Below are 19,969 nucleotides of genomic sequence, written 5' to 3' on the forward strand. Positions count from 1 at the left end.
CCCTTTCTTAGAATTGGGATTATTTTGTTTTTCTCCTATTAACTTTAAATCCTACATATTTTCCAAAATTCATGACCTGTTCCGTAACATATTGAATTGTACCCTGTAGGTTCAAAATTGTCAGGACCACATCATCTACATAGCATTTAAGTTTAAATTCTTCATCATCCACTTTCAGACTTTGAATTTTAGGGTCTTGCCTTAACTTTGAAGCAAGAATTTCCATAGCCAAGATAAATAATTGTGGTGATAGTGGACATCCTTGTCTAGTGCCTTTTTCTATTTGTAATTCTTCTGTTAGTACTCCATTAATTAAAATCTTCGCTTTTTGCTTTGCATAAATTCCTTTTAACCAGTTTTAAAACTTCAAGCCACAGTTTTGATTTTGTATTAGTTTGTGTGAAAAGGTCCAGGAAAGATTATCAAATGCTTTTTTTCAGCATCTAGGAAAACGAATGCCAACTTGTGTCCTTTTCCCCCCACTAGCTCCATTGCATCAATTACCAATCGGACATTCTCTTTCATATATCTCTTTGACACAAAACCTGTCTGGTCAGGATGTATTATGTTCATTATGCATCTTCTAAGTCTTTCTGCCAAAATGGAGGTGAATATTTTATAATCCACATTCAACAATGACATAGGTCTGTACGACTGGGGCAACATTGGATCATTTCCCTCTTTATAAATCAGTGATATAGCCTTGGCTATTCAGTGTTTGTGGAAAATGCTCCCTTTGCATAAAGTGTGTGTTCCTCTTGATTCTTTATCACAAAGTTCTTACTTGTATATACATGGCTCTGCAGATACGTGCTATAGTTTTGATATATGTATCGCCTGGTTGAGTCTTACATTGCCTATTGGTGCGCTGACACTGTCTCTCTAATTGGAACCCTATCTTTCATTGCAGCTGTGTACAGGGGACAGAGGGGTAGATGATTATCTTGGACTCTCCATTGACTTCAGTGGGAAAGCAATATAATCTTGGAATTGGAATGAAATCTGAGCAAGCACAGGATTCTAAGTCCACCTCCCCTGTCATACCTCCAGCTTTGCCTAGCTTTCCTTTTCTGTGCATGTGGCATCCCCTCAGGCTAGGTTTTACTTAAGGTTACCAATTTCCTGGTGGGAGTGGGGGATCCTCTGCCCCCCCCACCACTCACCTGGCCACTGGGGAGGGAAGTAGGGGAATGGGCCCAGGAACTCTAGAACATGCACGCAAGATAAGTTCCCCCTACGTGTGCTCTCTTACGACCCCTCCATCCCCTGGTTTGGGCTGCAGGGGACCTAGCAACCCAAGTTTTACTGTTGGTACCTGTTGGCCTACTACCAGCACAAGAGAATGACTACACTGGAATAGATTCACTATGCCAGGGTATGTTTGATACACATAATGTACAGTCTTCTCAGAGCTTAAGTGCTTCCATACAGATGCACCTTACTCCTAGTGTCACCACTGAAATAGCTGCCTCCATCTTGAGACACTGTTCAGCAATGTCTTAGAGAAAGGTAAGCTGGAACATTTAACCAAGCTGACTTTTTATGGTAGGCAAGAGAAAGTTACCCCAACCAGTTAAGTAATCTTAAACATACAGATTTTATATTTTACTTTTTAAAAATCTACTACATTCAGCATATTTTATTTCAGAAAACCCACATTACAACACAGGTTATATTTTACAATGACTGTTAGAAAAGGTACGCTTGCCAAATACAGGATGAAAAAGAACTGGAAATCATTAAAAGATTCTTTGGGCCATGGTACATTCTACATTATTCAGATATGCAAAAGATCTGCGCTTCTTTCCCCTTTCGTTTTTGTTAACAAACTGATATGCTGCTGCTTGAATAGAATGGAATATCATATTAGGTGATACTGATTACATTACAGACCTCATAGCTTGAGAAAAGATGCTGCACAAAACTTCAAAAAAAATTGCAAAAGAAAAAGAGTGGGGGAAAGCTTACAGCTCTTGAAAGTAGAATTCTCAGAGCTATTACAAGAAATTACTGAAGCACTTGCAATGGTAAAGCATCTTTTAAAGCATTAGACATTTTCTTCATTCTTTGTAGTAGGACAAGAGACAACCAAATGAGCAGTGATTGGTCTGCCTTGTATGTTATCTACTTTGTCCACAAGCACTATGGAGAACAATACCTGATGTGTGGCAGCAAAATAAAACAGGAATCCAGTGACACTAACAACATTTATTCCAGCATAATATTTCATAAATCAGAGTTCAGATGCATGAGCTGTCCATCCTCTAAGTACATACATTTATAAAAACCTGCCAACAGAAAGGTGGAGGGATGTGTGTGAGAGATGTTAGTATGTCTCACCCCCTTACAGATATTAATTAGTTCAGCTATATAATTCTTTACACTTTTTCTAACTGAATCTGCTAATCATGTTTCACTTTGCACTTTCCTTTATTCGATCCATCCTTATGTTAATCCTATTGTCTGAGTGGACTGATAACTTTTTTGATGTTTTAAACTGCCCTTCTTTGTCAGCAGCTTTTAGTATAAATATAAATATAGGACAACTATAAATATCATTGCCTAATGGATGACACTTCCTGTGTCCAATGAAGCTGACTCACAAAAATATACCGAATAAATCTGGTTCATCTTTAAGGCATCACCTTTTTCATAGAGGACAAAGGTATGATAGGAGCAGATGGATTAGCCTTACTAGCCTGCATTTTATTTTGTAACAAGTTAACATTATCAGGGATTCATCATTAAATTGTCCGTTGCAGTAACCCTCACAGCCAGAATCTGAAATAATACAACACCTATCAAAAAGAACAAAACATTCAGATTAAAACAGTCTTAAGGTGAAATGCCTGAACCCTTGCATAACTGAAACAACCTGAACTGCTTCAAACAGGTAGGTGTGCCAAGGTAGAATAAAATTAGCACAAAATGAAAATGGTGGTTATTTTTCTGTTTCTACCTGGCAAGTATCTAATGTCGCAGGAGATACTTGTCATGCATCATAAATGTGAATAAGGGAAATTGCAATAGAAATAACTCTTCATCTGTACTCAAGTCAATTTCACATTCTAATCTACCATAAAACTGCTATGAAATTATACAATATTTGTGAATGCCTGTAACGTTGTAAAAGAAGAGATCTATATTTCATCCAGAAGTGGTGAAAGGACACCATGCTCAGCCTCTAGCAAGGAATAAATCTCCATAACATTATCCCTTACAATACTTGTAGACCAATAGTACAGCAACTCTCTCTGCAGTATGGCCAAAAGCATATGGGAGGGGGAGTACACTATATACTACTCTGTAGGGATTCCTTATTTTACATAAGAAACCTTAAAGCAACAAACCCCATGTTCACAAGAAGCTTCTTTTCACTCTGCAAATCTGACATTTCATTCCTTCACATTAGTTCCCTGTGATGTGTGTTCCAAGAGTTATTTTTCTAAAAAATCCATCAGAGTGAATTTAAAGTAGCAATATTCTTTGGAACAGAGTACATAGATATAATGCTGTCACATTTTAAAGAGAAAGGTAAAGATAACTTCCTACTTTATTCATGTGCCTCTGTTATTTAATTAATTTAACCATTTGTGATCCAATTAATTTAACCAGGTGATCCAATTCTGGCTACAAGCATACCCATAGCCAGGTGCAGGATTATCTCCTTCTTGTGATCTTTTGGGTTCTTCTCCAACGAGGTGGAGGAAAGCTGGAGACCATTTGCTTTGGGGGAAAGATACTTAGGGGAGAAGCAAACGGGTACCAGGAAACTTATAAGCAGGCAATGTGGCACCCATGGCTGAAATGTTGGAGGATCACTGATGTTTATGTTCATCATGAGAAGAGGATTGAAAAACCTCTCTCAAACTGACATGGAGTAATACAGAGTAATGCGGACTCTGCTCCTGATTCTCTACAAATACCAACAAACCTACTGCATGAGTGATTGCAGAGGCATACTGTGGTAATCCCACAAGTCAGAAAGCCAATGTGTTATAGTAGTTAGTAGATCAGCATCTGAGAGACATAGGTTCAGCTCTCCACTCTGCCATAGAAGTCATGAAGTGACCTGGAGCTAATAACAGATTAGCAGCCTGAACTACCTCACAGTGTTGTGGGGATAAAATGAGATAAAACCATGAGATAAAAATGTATAAACAAACTTAAATTAGCTATGAATCAGACAAAAGACATTGCATCAGCTATGCATTAGAACAAACCACACTGGTTGTGTATCAATAACAGTTGATACAAAGCAGACAGAGTACCAGTATGAATCCATGCAAGTACTCCAACAAAATTAAATTCATCCAGGACTTCAGGGGGAACTAAGTCAATGCAGGCACTACATAGATCCCAAAGGGCAAGCCAGGAGAAAAAGGTATGGGTAGCACTGGGTAAAGTTGATTGTCCAAGTATTTTCAAGGTGAAGATAGCTTTCATTGTGATGTTACCCTGGGTCCTACTGTTTTGGGAGAAAGGGAGGGTTATAAATATTTCCAACAAATAAATACTTCTCCAGACTTCTTGGAGGGAATATCTTTTTTTTTTTTTTGAAAAATTTTTATTGGGTTAGAATCCATTATTTCCACATTTACATTCAATTTTCCCCAATTTTTTCATCTCTAACCCCCTCCCTTTCCCCCCCCTTTTTGTTGACTTCCAACAGCTTTCCAACCCTTTGTCCCCTTTCCCTTACTTTTATTAGCTTCCTCTATCTAAAACAAATATATATTCTCCATTATTCTAAGCAGTACATCCTTAACTATTTTTAACATTATATGCCCAAACTGTAAGCCTTTGTTTCTATCTTAGATAAACAATTTATCCCAATTTTTCAATTTCAGGTATTTCTATATATCATAAACCATATAGATCATACATTCGTTTATATCAAACAATTTGACTTATTCTCTATATATATTACTCATTCTATCTTTTTATAATAGTTCTATATATCTCTCCTCACGTAGTCAATCAATTTGACCCATCTATATCTTCAGACATTCAGTTTGGTACAAAACTTGTCAGAAAAAAAAGAAAATATTGTTAGTTAATCGCTCCTTATATTTAGTCCTTATAATTAATTATTTTCTCTATGTTCTGTTTGTTAACCTACATATATCTATATATATGTCAATCTATTAATCTGACTGCTTATTAATTCACATTTATCTCTTCTCCCCCCGGTAAAGTCTCCCCCCTCTACTTCAATACTTCAGTAGTTCTCAAACTGCCACAGTTTTCCTCCCACCTCCCATTTCTTCTCCAGGTATTGTTTCAGCTTCTCCCAGTCTGTGTTGAAGTGCCCTGAGTCCAGATCTCTCAATTTTCTTGTCATCTTGTCCATTTCAGCCATATACAGCAATTTGTAAGTCCAATCTTCCATAGTTGGCACTTCTTGTACTTTCCATTTTTGCGCATACAAAAGTCTAGCTGCTGCTGTCATATAAAATATCAACGTCCTGTGTTGGGCTGGAATTCCCTCCATTCCCAAGTTCAGTAGCAGGAGTTCTGGGTTCTTATTAATTTGAAATTGTAAAATTTCACTCATTTCTCTTATTATTTCCCCCCAGTACTGCCTGGCTACCTCACACGACCACCACATATGATAGAGGGAGCCCTCATGCTTCTTACATTTCCAGCATTTATTAGAAGTATTCAAATTCCCTAGCGCAATCTTCTTTGGTGTCATGTACCAACGATAGATCATTTTATGAATGTTCTCTTTGATATTAATACATGTCGTTGTCTTCATTGTAGTTTTCCACAAGTATTCCCATGCCTCCATTGTTATTTCTTTATTAAAGTTTATAGCCCATTTCACCATTTGTGTTTTAACTATCTCATCCTCGGTATACCACTTCAACAGTACTTGGTATACCTTGGATATTCTTTTCTTATCTTCTTTAAGAAGGGTCTGCTCTAGTTCCGAATTCTCTATTCGTATACCTCCCTTTACAGAGTCCGAATTATATAAGTCTCTGATCTGTCTATACTGGAACCAATCGTAGTTAGGTGATAGTTCCTCTTGTGTCTTTATTCTAAGTTTGGATGCTTCAGTTTTAGTTATTTCTTTATACGTTAAACATTGTTGTTCATTATCAACAGCTCTCGGGTCTATCACCTCATATGGAACCACCCACAAAGGGGTTCCTTCTTGTAGATAAATTCTGTACTTCTTCCAGATTATGTATAGACTTCTCCGAACAAAGTGACCAATATATTAGGGGTTTGTTTTATTACTTGCAGGAGCCTTTTTATACAAGACAGCATTCACCAATGATATTCCCTCCAAGTCCTCCACTTCTTGGAGGGAATATCATTGGTGAATGCTGTCTTGTATAAAAAGGCTCCTGCAAGTAATAAAACAAACCCCTAATATATTGGTCATAGAGTTTGCTGCTAGTAATGGCGTCAAAATTAAAAAATGGAGGCTTGTACCATAATGGGTTAATTTTTTTAAAAAAATCTGGTTCTGATTGCAAGTGGCCAATATTATTAACTCACAACATAACACACACTGCAGAAATAAGAACTGTGCACAGCCAGTCAGCTGGATAGCTTAGTCCTACTCCACTGGCCATTAGAAACTCTAGCTTAAACTCTTTTGAAAGCTATTTCTCAAAAAGATGATGTAGTTCTTCTGTCTCCCAGACACATACACCTTGGTACAGACAATCAAAATCTTGACTTGAATTCTGCTGATGGAAGGGATTGCTATCAGTGAAACACAATTCTCTCATCCCCAGAACAGCATAGGGAAAGTCAGGTCTGCAGTGGGGCAGGGGGTGCAAAAATCACCCCTTCTTTCATTCATGGAAAAGCTTTACTAGATCCAACTGCTTGGTTCAAGGATAATTTTAGGTGAGTAGCCATGTTGATCTGCAGTAAGACAGCAGGATTTGAGTCCAGTGGCACCTTAGAGACCAACAAGATTTTCAGGATGTAAGCTTTCAAGAGTCAGAGCTCCCTTCTTCAAAGAGGCTTCTAGCTCTTTTACTGCGACAGACTTTGACCTAGTGAATTAGAAATAAGTTATTTAAGTCCACTTCTCACATGGTCTGAATTATAATGCAGTACTCTGGGGAAAGTTGGGGTGGATCCAACCAGCCTCCAAGGAGTCTTCCTTCAGCTTCAGTTGACTCCATCCAGTTTAAGTGGCTCTTTCGCCAATAGAAAATCCACTTAACAAAGGCTGTGTAGGCTGAACAAAGGCTTCAAATTTTGTTCAATGGAGATGTAGGGCAGGGATAGGATACACTTCATTAACTGAATATCTACTTGGGTCTTGGCAGGTTTACCATAATCCATTTTGGTTCCCAGAATGTCTGCAGATCTTTTTAGTCTAGCATAGAAATCAAAAAGGTGTCCCACCATAATTGTAATGTTTATTCTTTGAACTTAAATACTTTTAAACATATGAATATAAGAAGATGCCTTATACTAAATCTGACCACCAGTCTCTCCAGATCAGTATTTACTCTGATTGATAGTGATTCTCCAGGGTTTTTGGCAGAACTAGCTCCAGCTTCCTAGTCCTGCTGCCTACTAGTAACAGAACCCCTTCATCACACTGTATTTCACCCAGTTCCCATTTCTAGAAATTATATAGAGGCTTGAGAAATTCCCTCTGATTGTTATTATTTGTTATATACTTTCTCTGCTGACAAAATTTGAACTACACAAGTCGGTGTCTGGATTTAGATACCCAGACTTAAGGTGTTACTTCTTCAAATTTTGTCCATAATAAGAAACAAGTCACTAAATATTACAATGGCCATTAAATTAAGACCCAAATAACACATACCTGATCTACTGATTCAGTCAATTGCTTTTGGACTAATTAGCCACCTTGACAAGACATTTACTAAACTCAATCCTTGCTCATCTACTGCAGACCATCATGGCTGTCCACCGGAAAATATCTGGGGCCTGTATTTAGCAAGGTATCATCTGTGCCAGCTAGACTGTTTAGAAATACACTATATAAACCATGGTAAATGAGACATAAAATAGGAGGTTCCACATGCTTTCAAAAATATTTCAGCAGCCTACCAAAATATAAAAATTGTTTCACTGAGTAGTACTGTGTGACACATAATAGTTTCCTACTTTATTTCCTCTTTCGTTTCTTCATATCCATTTATCCTTGACCTACAGGGTGATCAAAGCCGCTGACTGGCAGTTTTGTACACAAGTTAACTGCCAGTTACCTTTTTCCCAGTTACTGAAGACCACAGCAGGGCTACCAACTCCTGCTGCTTCACCAGAAGAACTCTGTTATCATAGCACTTTGGAATGCACAACCATATTCTTACTCAGTTGTGCTTTGGAAGTAGCACTGCAGGGAGAACACTTATGCTTCGAAACTCAGCACTGATAGACTTCTACCACGGCGGCCAGCCTGATTCAAAGACACGGTTAGGAGAAGAAAGAGGAAGGGGAAAGGAATAAACAGAAGGAAGAGATGCCAAAAAGTTTAAGGAATAAACACTGGATGGAAAATCACGTGTAAGAAGATGTCTCAAGGACAAGAAGAGCACGAGAGGGATAAGGAATAGACAAACAAGGAAAGGTTTCAACTTCTTTTCCTCCAGCATTTATTCATAATTTCTACTAACACAGTAGAAGCATGTAATGGTTTGATAATATCTCTTGTTTTTTGCAGGGGATTCCACTAACGAAATCTTCTGAACTGCTGCGGCTTTCATAGAGGTTAATTATTTTGGGCATGTTATCATGATTAATGATATTATCTTGGGTTTGTTGGAAGCTTATGCTTCCTGTGTCATTATTTCTTGAGCACTTTTGGGTTATTCTTATGATTCCCCTTCTGCCCCATAAAACAAGGCTGCATGGCTGAATCTCCATACATTATGCTAAACCCTATCTTACATGCAAGTGACTTAAAAGACTTGAGTGCTACTGTAAAAGAAGGGTTCCATGGTGATGAAATTGTAAAAAGCCAAAGTACCAGGAATTTTGCAGTCAACTAAGGATCTTGTGGGTGTGAAATTGCAGGCAATTACATTTGATCACTGTGTCAGACATTGGTACTGAATTTATTCAAATTTGCTGTAGAAATTGTTCCCAAGTACTTCAGAATACCAAGGGCCCTGATTAAAGCAAATTGTGTCTACAATATGGAGTGCTGCAGAAAGAGAATCTAGTCCAACAAGAGTTGTACATGATTAGAAAATCTCAAACACCAGAACAACAACACCAAATTAACGCAAAGAAACATCTCAGAAAATATTACTTTAGAGTTCTAAAGTCTACCCAGATTTCAGTTACCAACTACAGAAACAGAAATTGGTAAGACATAAATTATAAGAAGTCAAATCAGCTCAAAAAAGGGTGACATAAATGGCAACCTACATCAAGATGGGGACAGATTATGCTGATGAAGAATGAGCTATTTTTTTGCAAAAAATGGTAATCTGACAGTTATCTTTAGGAAAGAAAAAATCTCAAAATAAGAAAGGTGATGTCTTTTATTGAATCACCATCTTATAGGATGCCTTGGCTGTGATAGCCTAGGCAAGCCTGATCTCATCAGATCTTGGAAGCTAAGCAGGGTCAGCCTTAGTATATACTGCTTGGTATATAAGCAGAGATCCTCATTTGGGTATATAGCAGAGTCCAGTGGAGAAGGTTCTGATGTGAGATTGGATCTGATATCAGAATTGTCATCAGAGTGCACAGTTTGGTTCAATGTTGGTTCCAGGGCAAGATTATCTTCTGGAACCATGGCTGGAATCAGTGCAGTTTTCAATTTTCATCTTGGTTCTGTACAAATGGAAAGATAGAGTTCTTCATCATGGAAGAATTAATGCCTAGAGAAGCTTCAAACCCATAAGAGTAGTAATGGTATGGGGAGCCATATGGAGAATACTGGAACCGATGACATCTATGGTGAGGAGCCAGTTCCAATCTATGGTCATTCTCGGATGAGAGGAACTTTTTGGAGCCTTTTGGCTCTTCTACAGGCCATACTGGCAATGGTGGTAGTGGAGAGATAGCTGTTGACGGTTCCGTAACTTCAAAAATCTCACCCCCAGAAAGGGACAGAACTGACACCGAGCACCATCTAGGAATTGGAAATGGAGTTCTCAGAACCCTGAGCAGACTTGATGCAACCAACATGTTTGGAACTGAAGAGGAGGCCTTCTTCCACTTATGCAACTTTAAAGTTAACAAGTTATCAGCATGCTTCGACTTGAGCTTAGCCTTTTTCATAGGTGGTTCTGATGGGCACCGAGGTGGAACTGTTGAGGGCATGGCTGGAACTGACTGGTTCTGACCAGCAATAGGCGCCGAACATGCTGAAGGAACTGAAGAGGCCTGTTCTTGGCACTGCGGTCCAAAATCTGTGATATTTTGATCAGAGACTAGAGCTCTTCAAGACTGAATCCCACAGAGCCGTTTTAATCCTCAACACCCTTTCATGGCGTGCTTTGGGTGTAAATTGCTTGCAGACTGCACACCGCAAGTTGTCATGATCTTTGCTCAGACAAGGCAGGCATTTGTCGTGCCCATCGGATTGGGCCATCTTGGTTCCACATTGTGAACACTTCTTGAATAGTACCTTCAAAGCCATGGAGCCAAAGGCTTGAACTTTCATCTATCGATGGAGTCAAGAAACGACAAACATGTCCTTCAGCGGCAACTAAACAAGAACTGAGGGAAGGAGTTGCTCATCCTGCTTTTTATAGCCACATTGAGGGGGAAAGCAAGCAAAAAGGCTAGGTGAGCATCTCATGTGTTTAGGAGCTTTAGAACATGTGCAGCTGTCCAGCACATGCATAGTTCCCATGTGGGACTGCACAGAAGACACAACAATGAACAATCCCTTGCAAAAATAAATAAATAAATAATAACACATCCAAGACAAAGTTCTATCTTAGACATTTGTCCACTGGCCTAATTTTTCACTTTCAGGAACGATTCATCTAGAGGAATGTTGTCCTCATTTGTCATCTGCAGTCCATTCTGCCACCTTATTACCACTACATATGGCTGGCTATATGTGTGGATTGGATCTTATAACAACTTTAAAGTGCCTTCAGATTTTATGCTTTTGCTGGCCTTGTCTCATGTTCTAGGCAAGTGGTAAGATGCCCACCTCCTTCTCTCTGGTTCTAGCTATTATAAATGGGCTTACTCTCATTCTAAAATAATACACATTTATTTTCTGGAATGGGCAATCAGATCCCCAGCTGCACTCTGAGAAAAGCAACAGATTTTGTGTGATGTATGTCCTAAGAAAGTTAAGGCACAGGCAGTGAAGCATCTGCTTGCTTTTATCTTTTCTTGAATGGAAGATCTTGTTCTTGCCTTGCAGGTGGGGAGAGCCAAATATATCCCAACTCCAAACTGGGGGTGTGGGTTGACAACAGCAAGCTTCTGATAAATAACTGGGGATATTATTGATGACTGTTTAGACGGTGGGAACTAGAGAACAATCCCAGATGTTGTCATTGGTTCTAATAGGTGGAAACTCACAAACTGCAGTCAGGTAAAAGGGTCATGTAACCAAGTGCTTTTTCTTTAGTCCTGCAACACTCATGAGTGCAGTCCTCAGTAAGTTCATTCAAAGGAGCACAGTGGCTGGTCCATCTCCTCACACAAGGAGGACTAGGGGATGTTCAACAGAGTGTAAGTTACTAGCTAACACTGTTTTTATGTCTGTTTCTCCATTGAATCCTGCTATAGTTCCTTTTTTTCTGTAAGGTAGTTCCCAACTATCTGTGCTTCCTGCTTAAATAGACATTTAGTGAGATAAAGTTCTTTTTGCAACCCAAACTGACTGATTTTCAGGGAAAAGGGCATGCCCCAATACTGCTTATGCTACTCAAGGCTACTTCAGGAGAAAGTCCTGAAGGATTCGGTTTCGTTTTCCTGGCCATATCAGACGCTCCTCTCCGTAGGTCCGGGAGGAAATGTCCGAGCAGCCTGACCGGGCGGTTGACCCGCGAGGGTTAACCCCCAGGACTCCCAGTGAGGGAGACGGGGTCCGGAGCGCGGCGGGAAGAACCCCCTGAAAGCAATGCAGGGGGTAAATTGCCCATTTGCTCCAACGGAGGCCGGCAGACTTGCACAGCACTTCGCGTGCTGCCAGGTCATGGAGAACGGCAATAAGCAGATTTAAGGTGAAAACCTGTAAGTAAGCGAATCCCTTCTGATTTCTAAGCGTATGCGAAGGATTGGTGGGAGTTGAAGCTAAGAAGGCGCGGATTTCTTCCCCTTCACGGAGTTTCGGAACTTAGTTGGCGCCCCCCCCCCCCAAGATGGCAACGAGAAAGCAGAGCCCAGCAATGAGTAAATCGGTGATGGCGACGTTACAGGGGAAGGGGGAAACTTTGGAAGAGATGGTGAGATGAGCAGTCTTTGATGCTGTGCAGCCCTTTGTAGCGAAACTGAATGAAATGGGGCAAAAGGTTGATTCAGTGGAAAGCGAAGTGAAAACCATTAAAGAAACAGCGACCAGAGCAGAGCAGTCTGCACACGAGAATGCAGTACTCATGAAAGCAACAAGTAAGGAAGTGAAGCTTTTGGAGAATCAAATAATAGGATTGCAAGTGGACCGGGCCCAAACGGTACTGCGTTTTCAGAATGTAAAAGAGGAGCAAAGTGAAAATTTGAAAGATCTGGTGTCTGGACTTTTGGCGCCATTCGCAAAGGCAACTAAAGAAGAGTTAAAAAGCGATATTTTGGAAGTCCGGCGGATATCTTCAAAGTATGTAATGAAGCGTCAGCTGCCTCGTGAGATTATTATTGACTTTTCATCTAAGAAGACTCGGGACACCATCTTATATAATTCGTATAATGTGGACTTGGATTATTTGGGCAACAAGGTTAAAATATTGAAGGATGTTCCATTTTTGGCTCGTAAAAGAAGATTTAAGTATAAAGGACTTGCGGCTTTCTTGAGGAAATGTGATGTAAAATATAAATGGTTGTTTCCAGAAGGCGTCTGGTTTAGATATAAGGATCAAACCTACAAGATTACATCGGAAGCGCAGCTGACAGACTTTTTGTTCAACCATCAGGAGTTCCAGCAAGAAGAAAGTACGAAGTCTGAAGGGGAAAGTGGGGGGGGGGGGAGGAGAGAGTGGGCGCAGCTGCTCCAGCTGCGCAGAGAGAACTGAGACCGAGACGCAGGGGGGGGAGAAAACCTGATCCTGAATATAGTCGGTATTGTATGAGATCTGCCAATATGATAGCATATTAGAAAGTTAACTTTTAAGAAAAATTGCAGCATGAAGGGAATACAAGACATGTAGTGTAGCGTTTGTTGTTTATATGTTGCTCTTCCCCTTTTCCCAGTCCCCCCTTCCCTTTCTTTTTTTTCCTCTCCCCCTTATACTTTTGTAGTCTTTTGTAGTTTTTTATGTTAGATATTAAAAAAAAAAGGAGAAAGTCCTGAAGAACATCCCCATACAAACACAAGGTGGGGGGAAAGGCAGAGAGATCACAGAGAAGGGGAAGCCAGGCATTCTCTTTCACACACACATCCTGAGGTAAAAAGCGAATTAGCAACCTCTCAGTAGTGTTACTGGAAAATCCATAACTAGAGATTCTCTGGTCCAGTTTGGACAGGAGTCCAATCTAGTTAAGGTTTCCCATGAACCTTGCCTTCTCGGTGGCCTGGCTCAGGAGCTGAGTTCAATGGCGAGCAGGTGAAGGGGATGAGCCAAGGGCTGAGGAGGCCTGGATCATCATGATACCATCTACATTACTCTGTGTGGAAATTTACATGGAGTTAAAAAAGACTGGCAACTGGCCAGCTGTAGCAAGCGGTGATCATTCACCAACCAATGCTGACTCCACAAAGGCCCTTAAAAGCTGATTTTTTCTCAAAGATCCCCCCCCCCTTTGGGTATTGGCTGGCCCATAATACCTACCACAGGCAGGGATGGGATACTATGATAACTATCCTTTACAGGCTAAAACATCTACCAAAAAAACCCTCTAAAAGAATGGAGAGATTCTGGAGAAGAAAATTACAGTTTTCCTTGACTGTACAGTCTTCCCTGTTTTATTGTCTGAAAATTTCAAGCAAAAACACTCAAAAGCCAGAGCACCATAATACCTTTATCAGGATCGACTAAACACATACAAAAAAGAGAGCAAAAGTATTATGCTACTGTAGCTTTAGGTTTAATTGTTCAATTATGATTCAGAGGCATTCTGATAGGATAGAGGCTCAAAAAGTTAATAAAGATCAGCATTGTTTAAAAGGGCACAGTGTAAAAACAAAACTCAACACTGGCATTAAGTTTTATATCAAGGTAAATGCCAACCCTTGCCACTTAAGCAATTCTCCTGTAAACAATATGTGGACAGGTTGGATAATCCACATACTGACTACAAACAAATACATAATGATCATATGCATCATTTTAAGCAGGGGAGACCCACATTCAGTAGGACCTAAAGTTAGCAAGCTGCCTTTATGAAGATGAGAAATTGCTCATTGCACCTGCCAGAAAGGAATCAAGAGCAACCTCATTATCTTTTGCAAGGACCCACAGGCATTTCAATAAAACCTCATGATCAGCCCTATGAAAGGATACTAAAATATCTAATAAAATCAGCATGGATAGTTGACCTCTGCCCACTGCCAGAAGGATAGTATTAAACAAAGATAGGAAAGAATTCAATATCCATAATGCAATTACTATGAAATGAACCTACAGCTGTGCCATCTTCACTGACAGCCATACAGTCACAGCATGATTACATCTCCCCAGGCAGGGAAATAAGTTGTCCAATGGTGAGTGTGCCTCTGCAGTGCTGAACGATCACAGGTTGTCTGTGATGTCATGATGCAAAGATATACATGTACATTCTTGGGTATTTGAAAAAAAACACCAAATGATTTCCAATGAATGAGTGAACGAAGATGTGTTATGAGGTAATGCAAATGTCAGGTATGGAGAACTGCCTGTTGCAGCCTTTTCTTACATTGACCGGTACCCCAACGCTTGCTAAGGGAATGTGGCTTCACTGGGGGAAAGGCATCCATTTAACTTCCTCCACTGAAACCCACATGATGATGGGTTGGCACCTTAAAGACTAACAAATTTGTTAATCTTTAAATTGCTGCTGTGCTTCTGTTTCATTTTGCTGCTACAACACACACATTGGATAGTGCACTTTTGCAATCGTTTACAAATGATCCCTGAAGTGCACTAAAACTGCAATATTGAACATGTGTGAAAGCAGCCTCACACAGCTACCCGTCTGGAATCACCTCATGATACTGACATGCATACTACAAAACTAATGGCCAAAGTGGTTCTCAACTCATCTGATACCTGGAGTATTATTTTCATGCAACTAGATGGAAAATTAAAGGAATGCAGCACCCCAGGAATACAAGCAAGATGATGACCTTAGATATTACACTGTTCATACATTCTCAGATTTCACACTATTTTCCACCCTCACTTCCATGGAGACAGTTTTAAATAGGATAGTGGAATGGCCTGCCTGTGGAGAGCCCCTACTCTCCTGTCTTTCCGCAAACGGTGCAAAACTAAATCATTCAAAAGGGCTTTTTACTCATATTGGTGGGCTGTATTGTAGAGAGGGGGTTCTCAAATACTTCACTAACGTGTTAGAACCATAGATCATGTACAGATATGACGTAAGGCACTATGTTGCCTTATGTCCTATCTGTTCCTTTAAGTCACAAACTCAAAAGCTGCATTTTCAAATGATGGTGCCCTATTATACACAATGACCTTATGTTACTTTACTATACAATCAGTCGTATTTTCAGTCCATACATCTGTTCTTGTAAAAATCAAGTTGTCTTTGACACAAAGAAAGAAAATTGCTATAAATCACCAACTTGGAAGAAAAGCAAGTAAATTTGAAGCAAGACATATGCTAATACTGTTTTCACATAAGAAGATTAAGCCCGTTTTGATTTGTCTTCTTGTCTTGGAATTTATTTATTTCAGGTTTTTTTTTCTTTTCTTTTTTTTGTAATGGGATAAACATCTATTTTGCATGTTGGCATGCGAGTTGTTCCAAATTAATGCAAACTCATTATTTACATTTTGAGATACTTGTCTTTGCTGCAGCAAGGCATATGGGAAAACGTTAACAATTTCACTGATGTTGACTAACAAATCAAAACTTTCACGAGTTTTTAATACCCTGACTAATGGAGATAGATGCCTAACACCACCCTCCTACTGTTTTGTGTCTTACAGACACAGCATCTGTCTTTTTTGCCACTGGAAAAACAAGATTCATTAATAATGTTGCTTTCAAATGATGTATAGCAGAACATACGTCCTGCAAGACAATCGAACTAGAAAGCAGTATTCAGGCTGCACAACAAACACCCTAATACATTCAAAAAATGTTTGATAGCATCCACTTGGCACTAAATATATGTTAAACAGAAAATTTCACAGATATAAATGAGCAGAAAGAAAAAAAATAAGAAAAACCTGGATTCATTTTGGTTTCTTTTAACTGCACCAGTGGATTGAATTTGCTGTGATTTTGGCTTGCAAGAAATTGAATATTGAATTAAAAGTTTCCTTTACTTATTGTGTTAAGAACATGTTTGCTTTCAATTGACAAGGAGAAATATTTAGAATTTAAGAGTCTGCTGTTATATTTTTATTCCATTGCATTTAATATCAAGGTACTTTAAATAGTGGTCTTGAATATCTGCTCTTTAAATTGTTCTGTATACACAAAATCCACCATGCCACGCACAGACTTTTCAAAGTTCAAACACTCCAACCGACACAAAACACTGTTCAGTTACTGAGAAACTTAAAATTTTGTCCGAAACTTACCAAGGCTATGCTGTTCCCCCCAGCAGGAATGGTTAATAATGAAGTAAATATGAGATATAAATGACTTTCTTTCCTGATTCCAGGCTACCAGGGGCGTTGCTTTTAAATCCGTTTGGCTGTGTGAGATGTAGAACATGGGTTTCCTCTCCTGAGAAGGCATCTTGTCTCCTTGAGTTCGAATGTTTTCCTACCTTGCCCTCACTAGGCCGGCAGTCACACTTGTTGCAATGGTAACAGGGAAAGCCAGGATCTGCCTTCTTTGTAGGCTGGCATGAATAATTAACTTTTTTTCCACCTCCCCTCATTAGCATTCCATTCAAGAGCCACAAATGAAGCAATTCATTTCTTTCTTTTGTCCTCTGAAGCTCACTGGATTAATGAGGGTTATCTACAAAGATAAGGCTTGGGCCTGCTGATTCATTTAGCCTGATTGGTTCGAATCTGTCTCTCTAAATGCAGGGGCCCCATTGCCTGCATATAAATTCTGGCTGCTGCATATTTCAGCCTTCTGCTGGCAGGAGATCTTGCATTCAGCCACCGAGAATATGTCTCTGGCTGAAGCACATGAATCTTTCATTCTTTCAACTTTAATATTTAAAGTGGTGGTATTCTTTGTTTCTGGATGCCTTGTGGAGTGGATGTAAGGACTGATCTAGCACATGAATACTTGTTTTATACTTTATGTAACTTGCTTTCGACCTGAATAATATACAGGTAGATGGCACAAACTGACTGTCAGGGTCTTTTGTGGAAACTCAGTAGAATAAGCAGAAGCTTCCCAAGAAGCTATCTGTGGCCATTTCCACACACGTTGAATAATGCACTTTCTTTCTTTTTTTTTATAAAAATTTTTATTGGATTAGACACATATAAAATTTATTACAATCACATTCCCTTAAATTTTCCAATTCTAACCCCCTCCCTTCCCCCCCCCTTTTGTTGACTTCCAACAGTTTTCCAACCCCTTGTCTATTCTCCCTCTACTCATTTCAAACTTATTGTACTTATTATAATATACTTTCAAACTCTTCTAAGCTTTTCTATAGTAACATAGTGCTATCTCTAATTTCCTTCCCAAATGGGTAAAAGTATGACAATCTTAACTTATCTTTTTCAATAATAGTAATAATAATCATTTTGGTATTCTGTACTCTATCTTACTCTTTCTAAGTACTTCAAAATGGGACAAACAATTTGTCCCTCTTTATGCATAACTTCACATACTTCTATAAACATTGCATACATTTATTATAAATCAATCAACTTGACTTGTACTCTATGTGTTACTCTTTACTTTCTTTTACATGTCTTGTCCTTTTTGATTAACTAATTTCTCCATTGTAAAACTACACAACAAACAATTCATGTACACATTCAACAAAGGTCTATCAATTAGACCTATATTATGTATGCTAATGTATATTAATTCTCCATTGTACAGTTATCTGCTTACTTAAAAAAATTAATTAAATTCTATCCTTATAATCCTTATAATAGTAACACTATTGATACCCAACTATTCATACTAATCAAATAAAATAATTGCTTAGAATTTTTTCCACTTTACTCTCTCCCCCCGGTATAGTCACTCCCCTCTCCTTTTGTTGTATTTCAGTAATTATCAAACTGCCACAGTCCTCCCACCTCCCATTTTTTCACCAGATATCGTTTCAGCCTCTCCCAGTCCGTGTTAAACTGTCCAGGGTCAAGGTCTCTCAATTTTCTTGTCATTTTATCCATCTCCGCCATGTACAGCAATTTGTAAATCCAGTCCTCAATAGTTGGCACTTCTTGTACTTTCCATTTCTGCGCATATAAGAGTCTAGCTGCTGCTGTCATGTAAAATAGCAATGTCCTGTGTTGTGCTGGAATATCTTCCATTCCCAAGTTCAGTAGCAGGAGTTCTGGGTTCTTATTAACTTGAAATTGTAAAATCTCACTCATTACTCTTATTATTGCCCCCCAGTACTGCCTAGCTACCTCACAAGTCCACCACATGTGATACAGAGATCCCTCATGCTTTTTACATTTCCAGCATTTATTAGATGTATTCGAGTTCCCTAGAGCAATTTTCTTTGGTGTCAAATACCAACGATAAATCATTTTGTAGAGATTCTCTTTAATACTGGTACATGTCGTAATCTTCAATGTATTTTTCCACAAATATTCCCACGCCTCCATTGTTATTTCTTTATTAAAATTTATAGCCCACTTCACCATTTGCACTTTAACTACTTCATCTTCCGTATACCATTTTAACAGTACTTTGTATATCTTAGAGATTTCCTTTTTTTCTTCTTGTAGAATTGCTTTCTCTAAATCTGACTTCTCCATTCTTATCCCTCCCTTCGCACAGTCCGAATAGTAAAGATCTCTAACTTGTCTATATTGAAACCAGTCATAATTTGGAGACAACTCTTGTTGCGTCCTTATTCTTATTTTAGCAAGTTCTATTCGCGTTATCTCCTTGTACGTTAAGCACTGTTGTTCATTATCAACCGTTCTCGGATCTATTACTTCATATGGAACCACCCAGGAGGGGATTCCTTCTTGCAGGTAGTCTTTGTACTTCTTCCAAGTTAAGAAGAGGCTTCTCCGAATATAATGGTGCAAAAACATAGAATCTGCTTTTACTTTATCATACCATAAGTATGCATGCCATCCAAATAATTTTTTATATCCCTCTAAGGCCAGCAGTTTGCGATTTTTCAGCTTCATCCAATCTTTCAACCATACCAAACAAATTGCATCGTAATAAAGTCTCAAATTGGGCAATTGCATTCCACCTCTTTCCTTTGCATCCTGTAATACTTTCATTTTCACTCGAGGCTTCCTGCCTGCCCACACAAACTCCGATATTTTCCTCTGCCATTTGTCAAAGTGCTTAGAGTCCCTAATGATTGGTATTGTCTGTAACAGAAACATCACTCTTGGCAACACATTCATCTTAACTACTGCAATTCTTCCCAACCATGACAAGTTCAGTCTATTCCATTTAATCAAATCCTGCTCTATTTGAGTCCATAATTTCTCATAATTATTCTTGAATAGATCTATATTTTTTGCAGTCAGTTCAACTCCCAGATATTTCACCTTATTTGTTACTTCACAATCTATTAGTTCCATCAATTGCT

The 19,969-nt window shown here is 39.0% G+C and overlaps 1 protein-coding gene across 1 annotated transcript in view; it reads right to left on the reverse strand.

Moving 5' to 3' along the window:
- The window catches only part of C6H10orf90 (chromosome 6 C10orf90 homolog), a 165,296-nt gene extending 148,301 nt beyond the window's left edge, over positions 1-16,995 (reverse strand). The window contains 1 exon segment of the mRNA XM_054982518.1: positions 16,836-16,995. Within this exon segment, the coding sequence (XP_054838493.1) occupies positions 16,836-16,995 (160 nt within the window).
- Between the last annotated feature and the right edge of the window lie 2,974 nt (positions 16,996-19,969).

This window comes from Eublepharis macularius, chromosome 6 (assembly GCF_028583425.1).
Source record: "Eublepharis macularius isolate TG4126 chromosome 6, MPM_Emac_v1.0, whole genome shotgun sequence".
Taxonomy (NCBI): domain Eukaryota; kingdom Metazoa; phylum Chordata; class Lepidosauria; order Squamata; family Eublepharidae; genus Eublepharis; species Eublepharis macularius.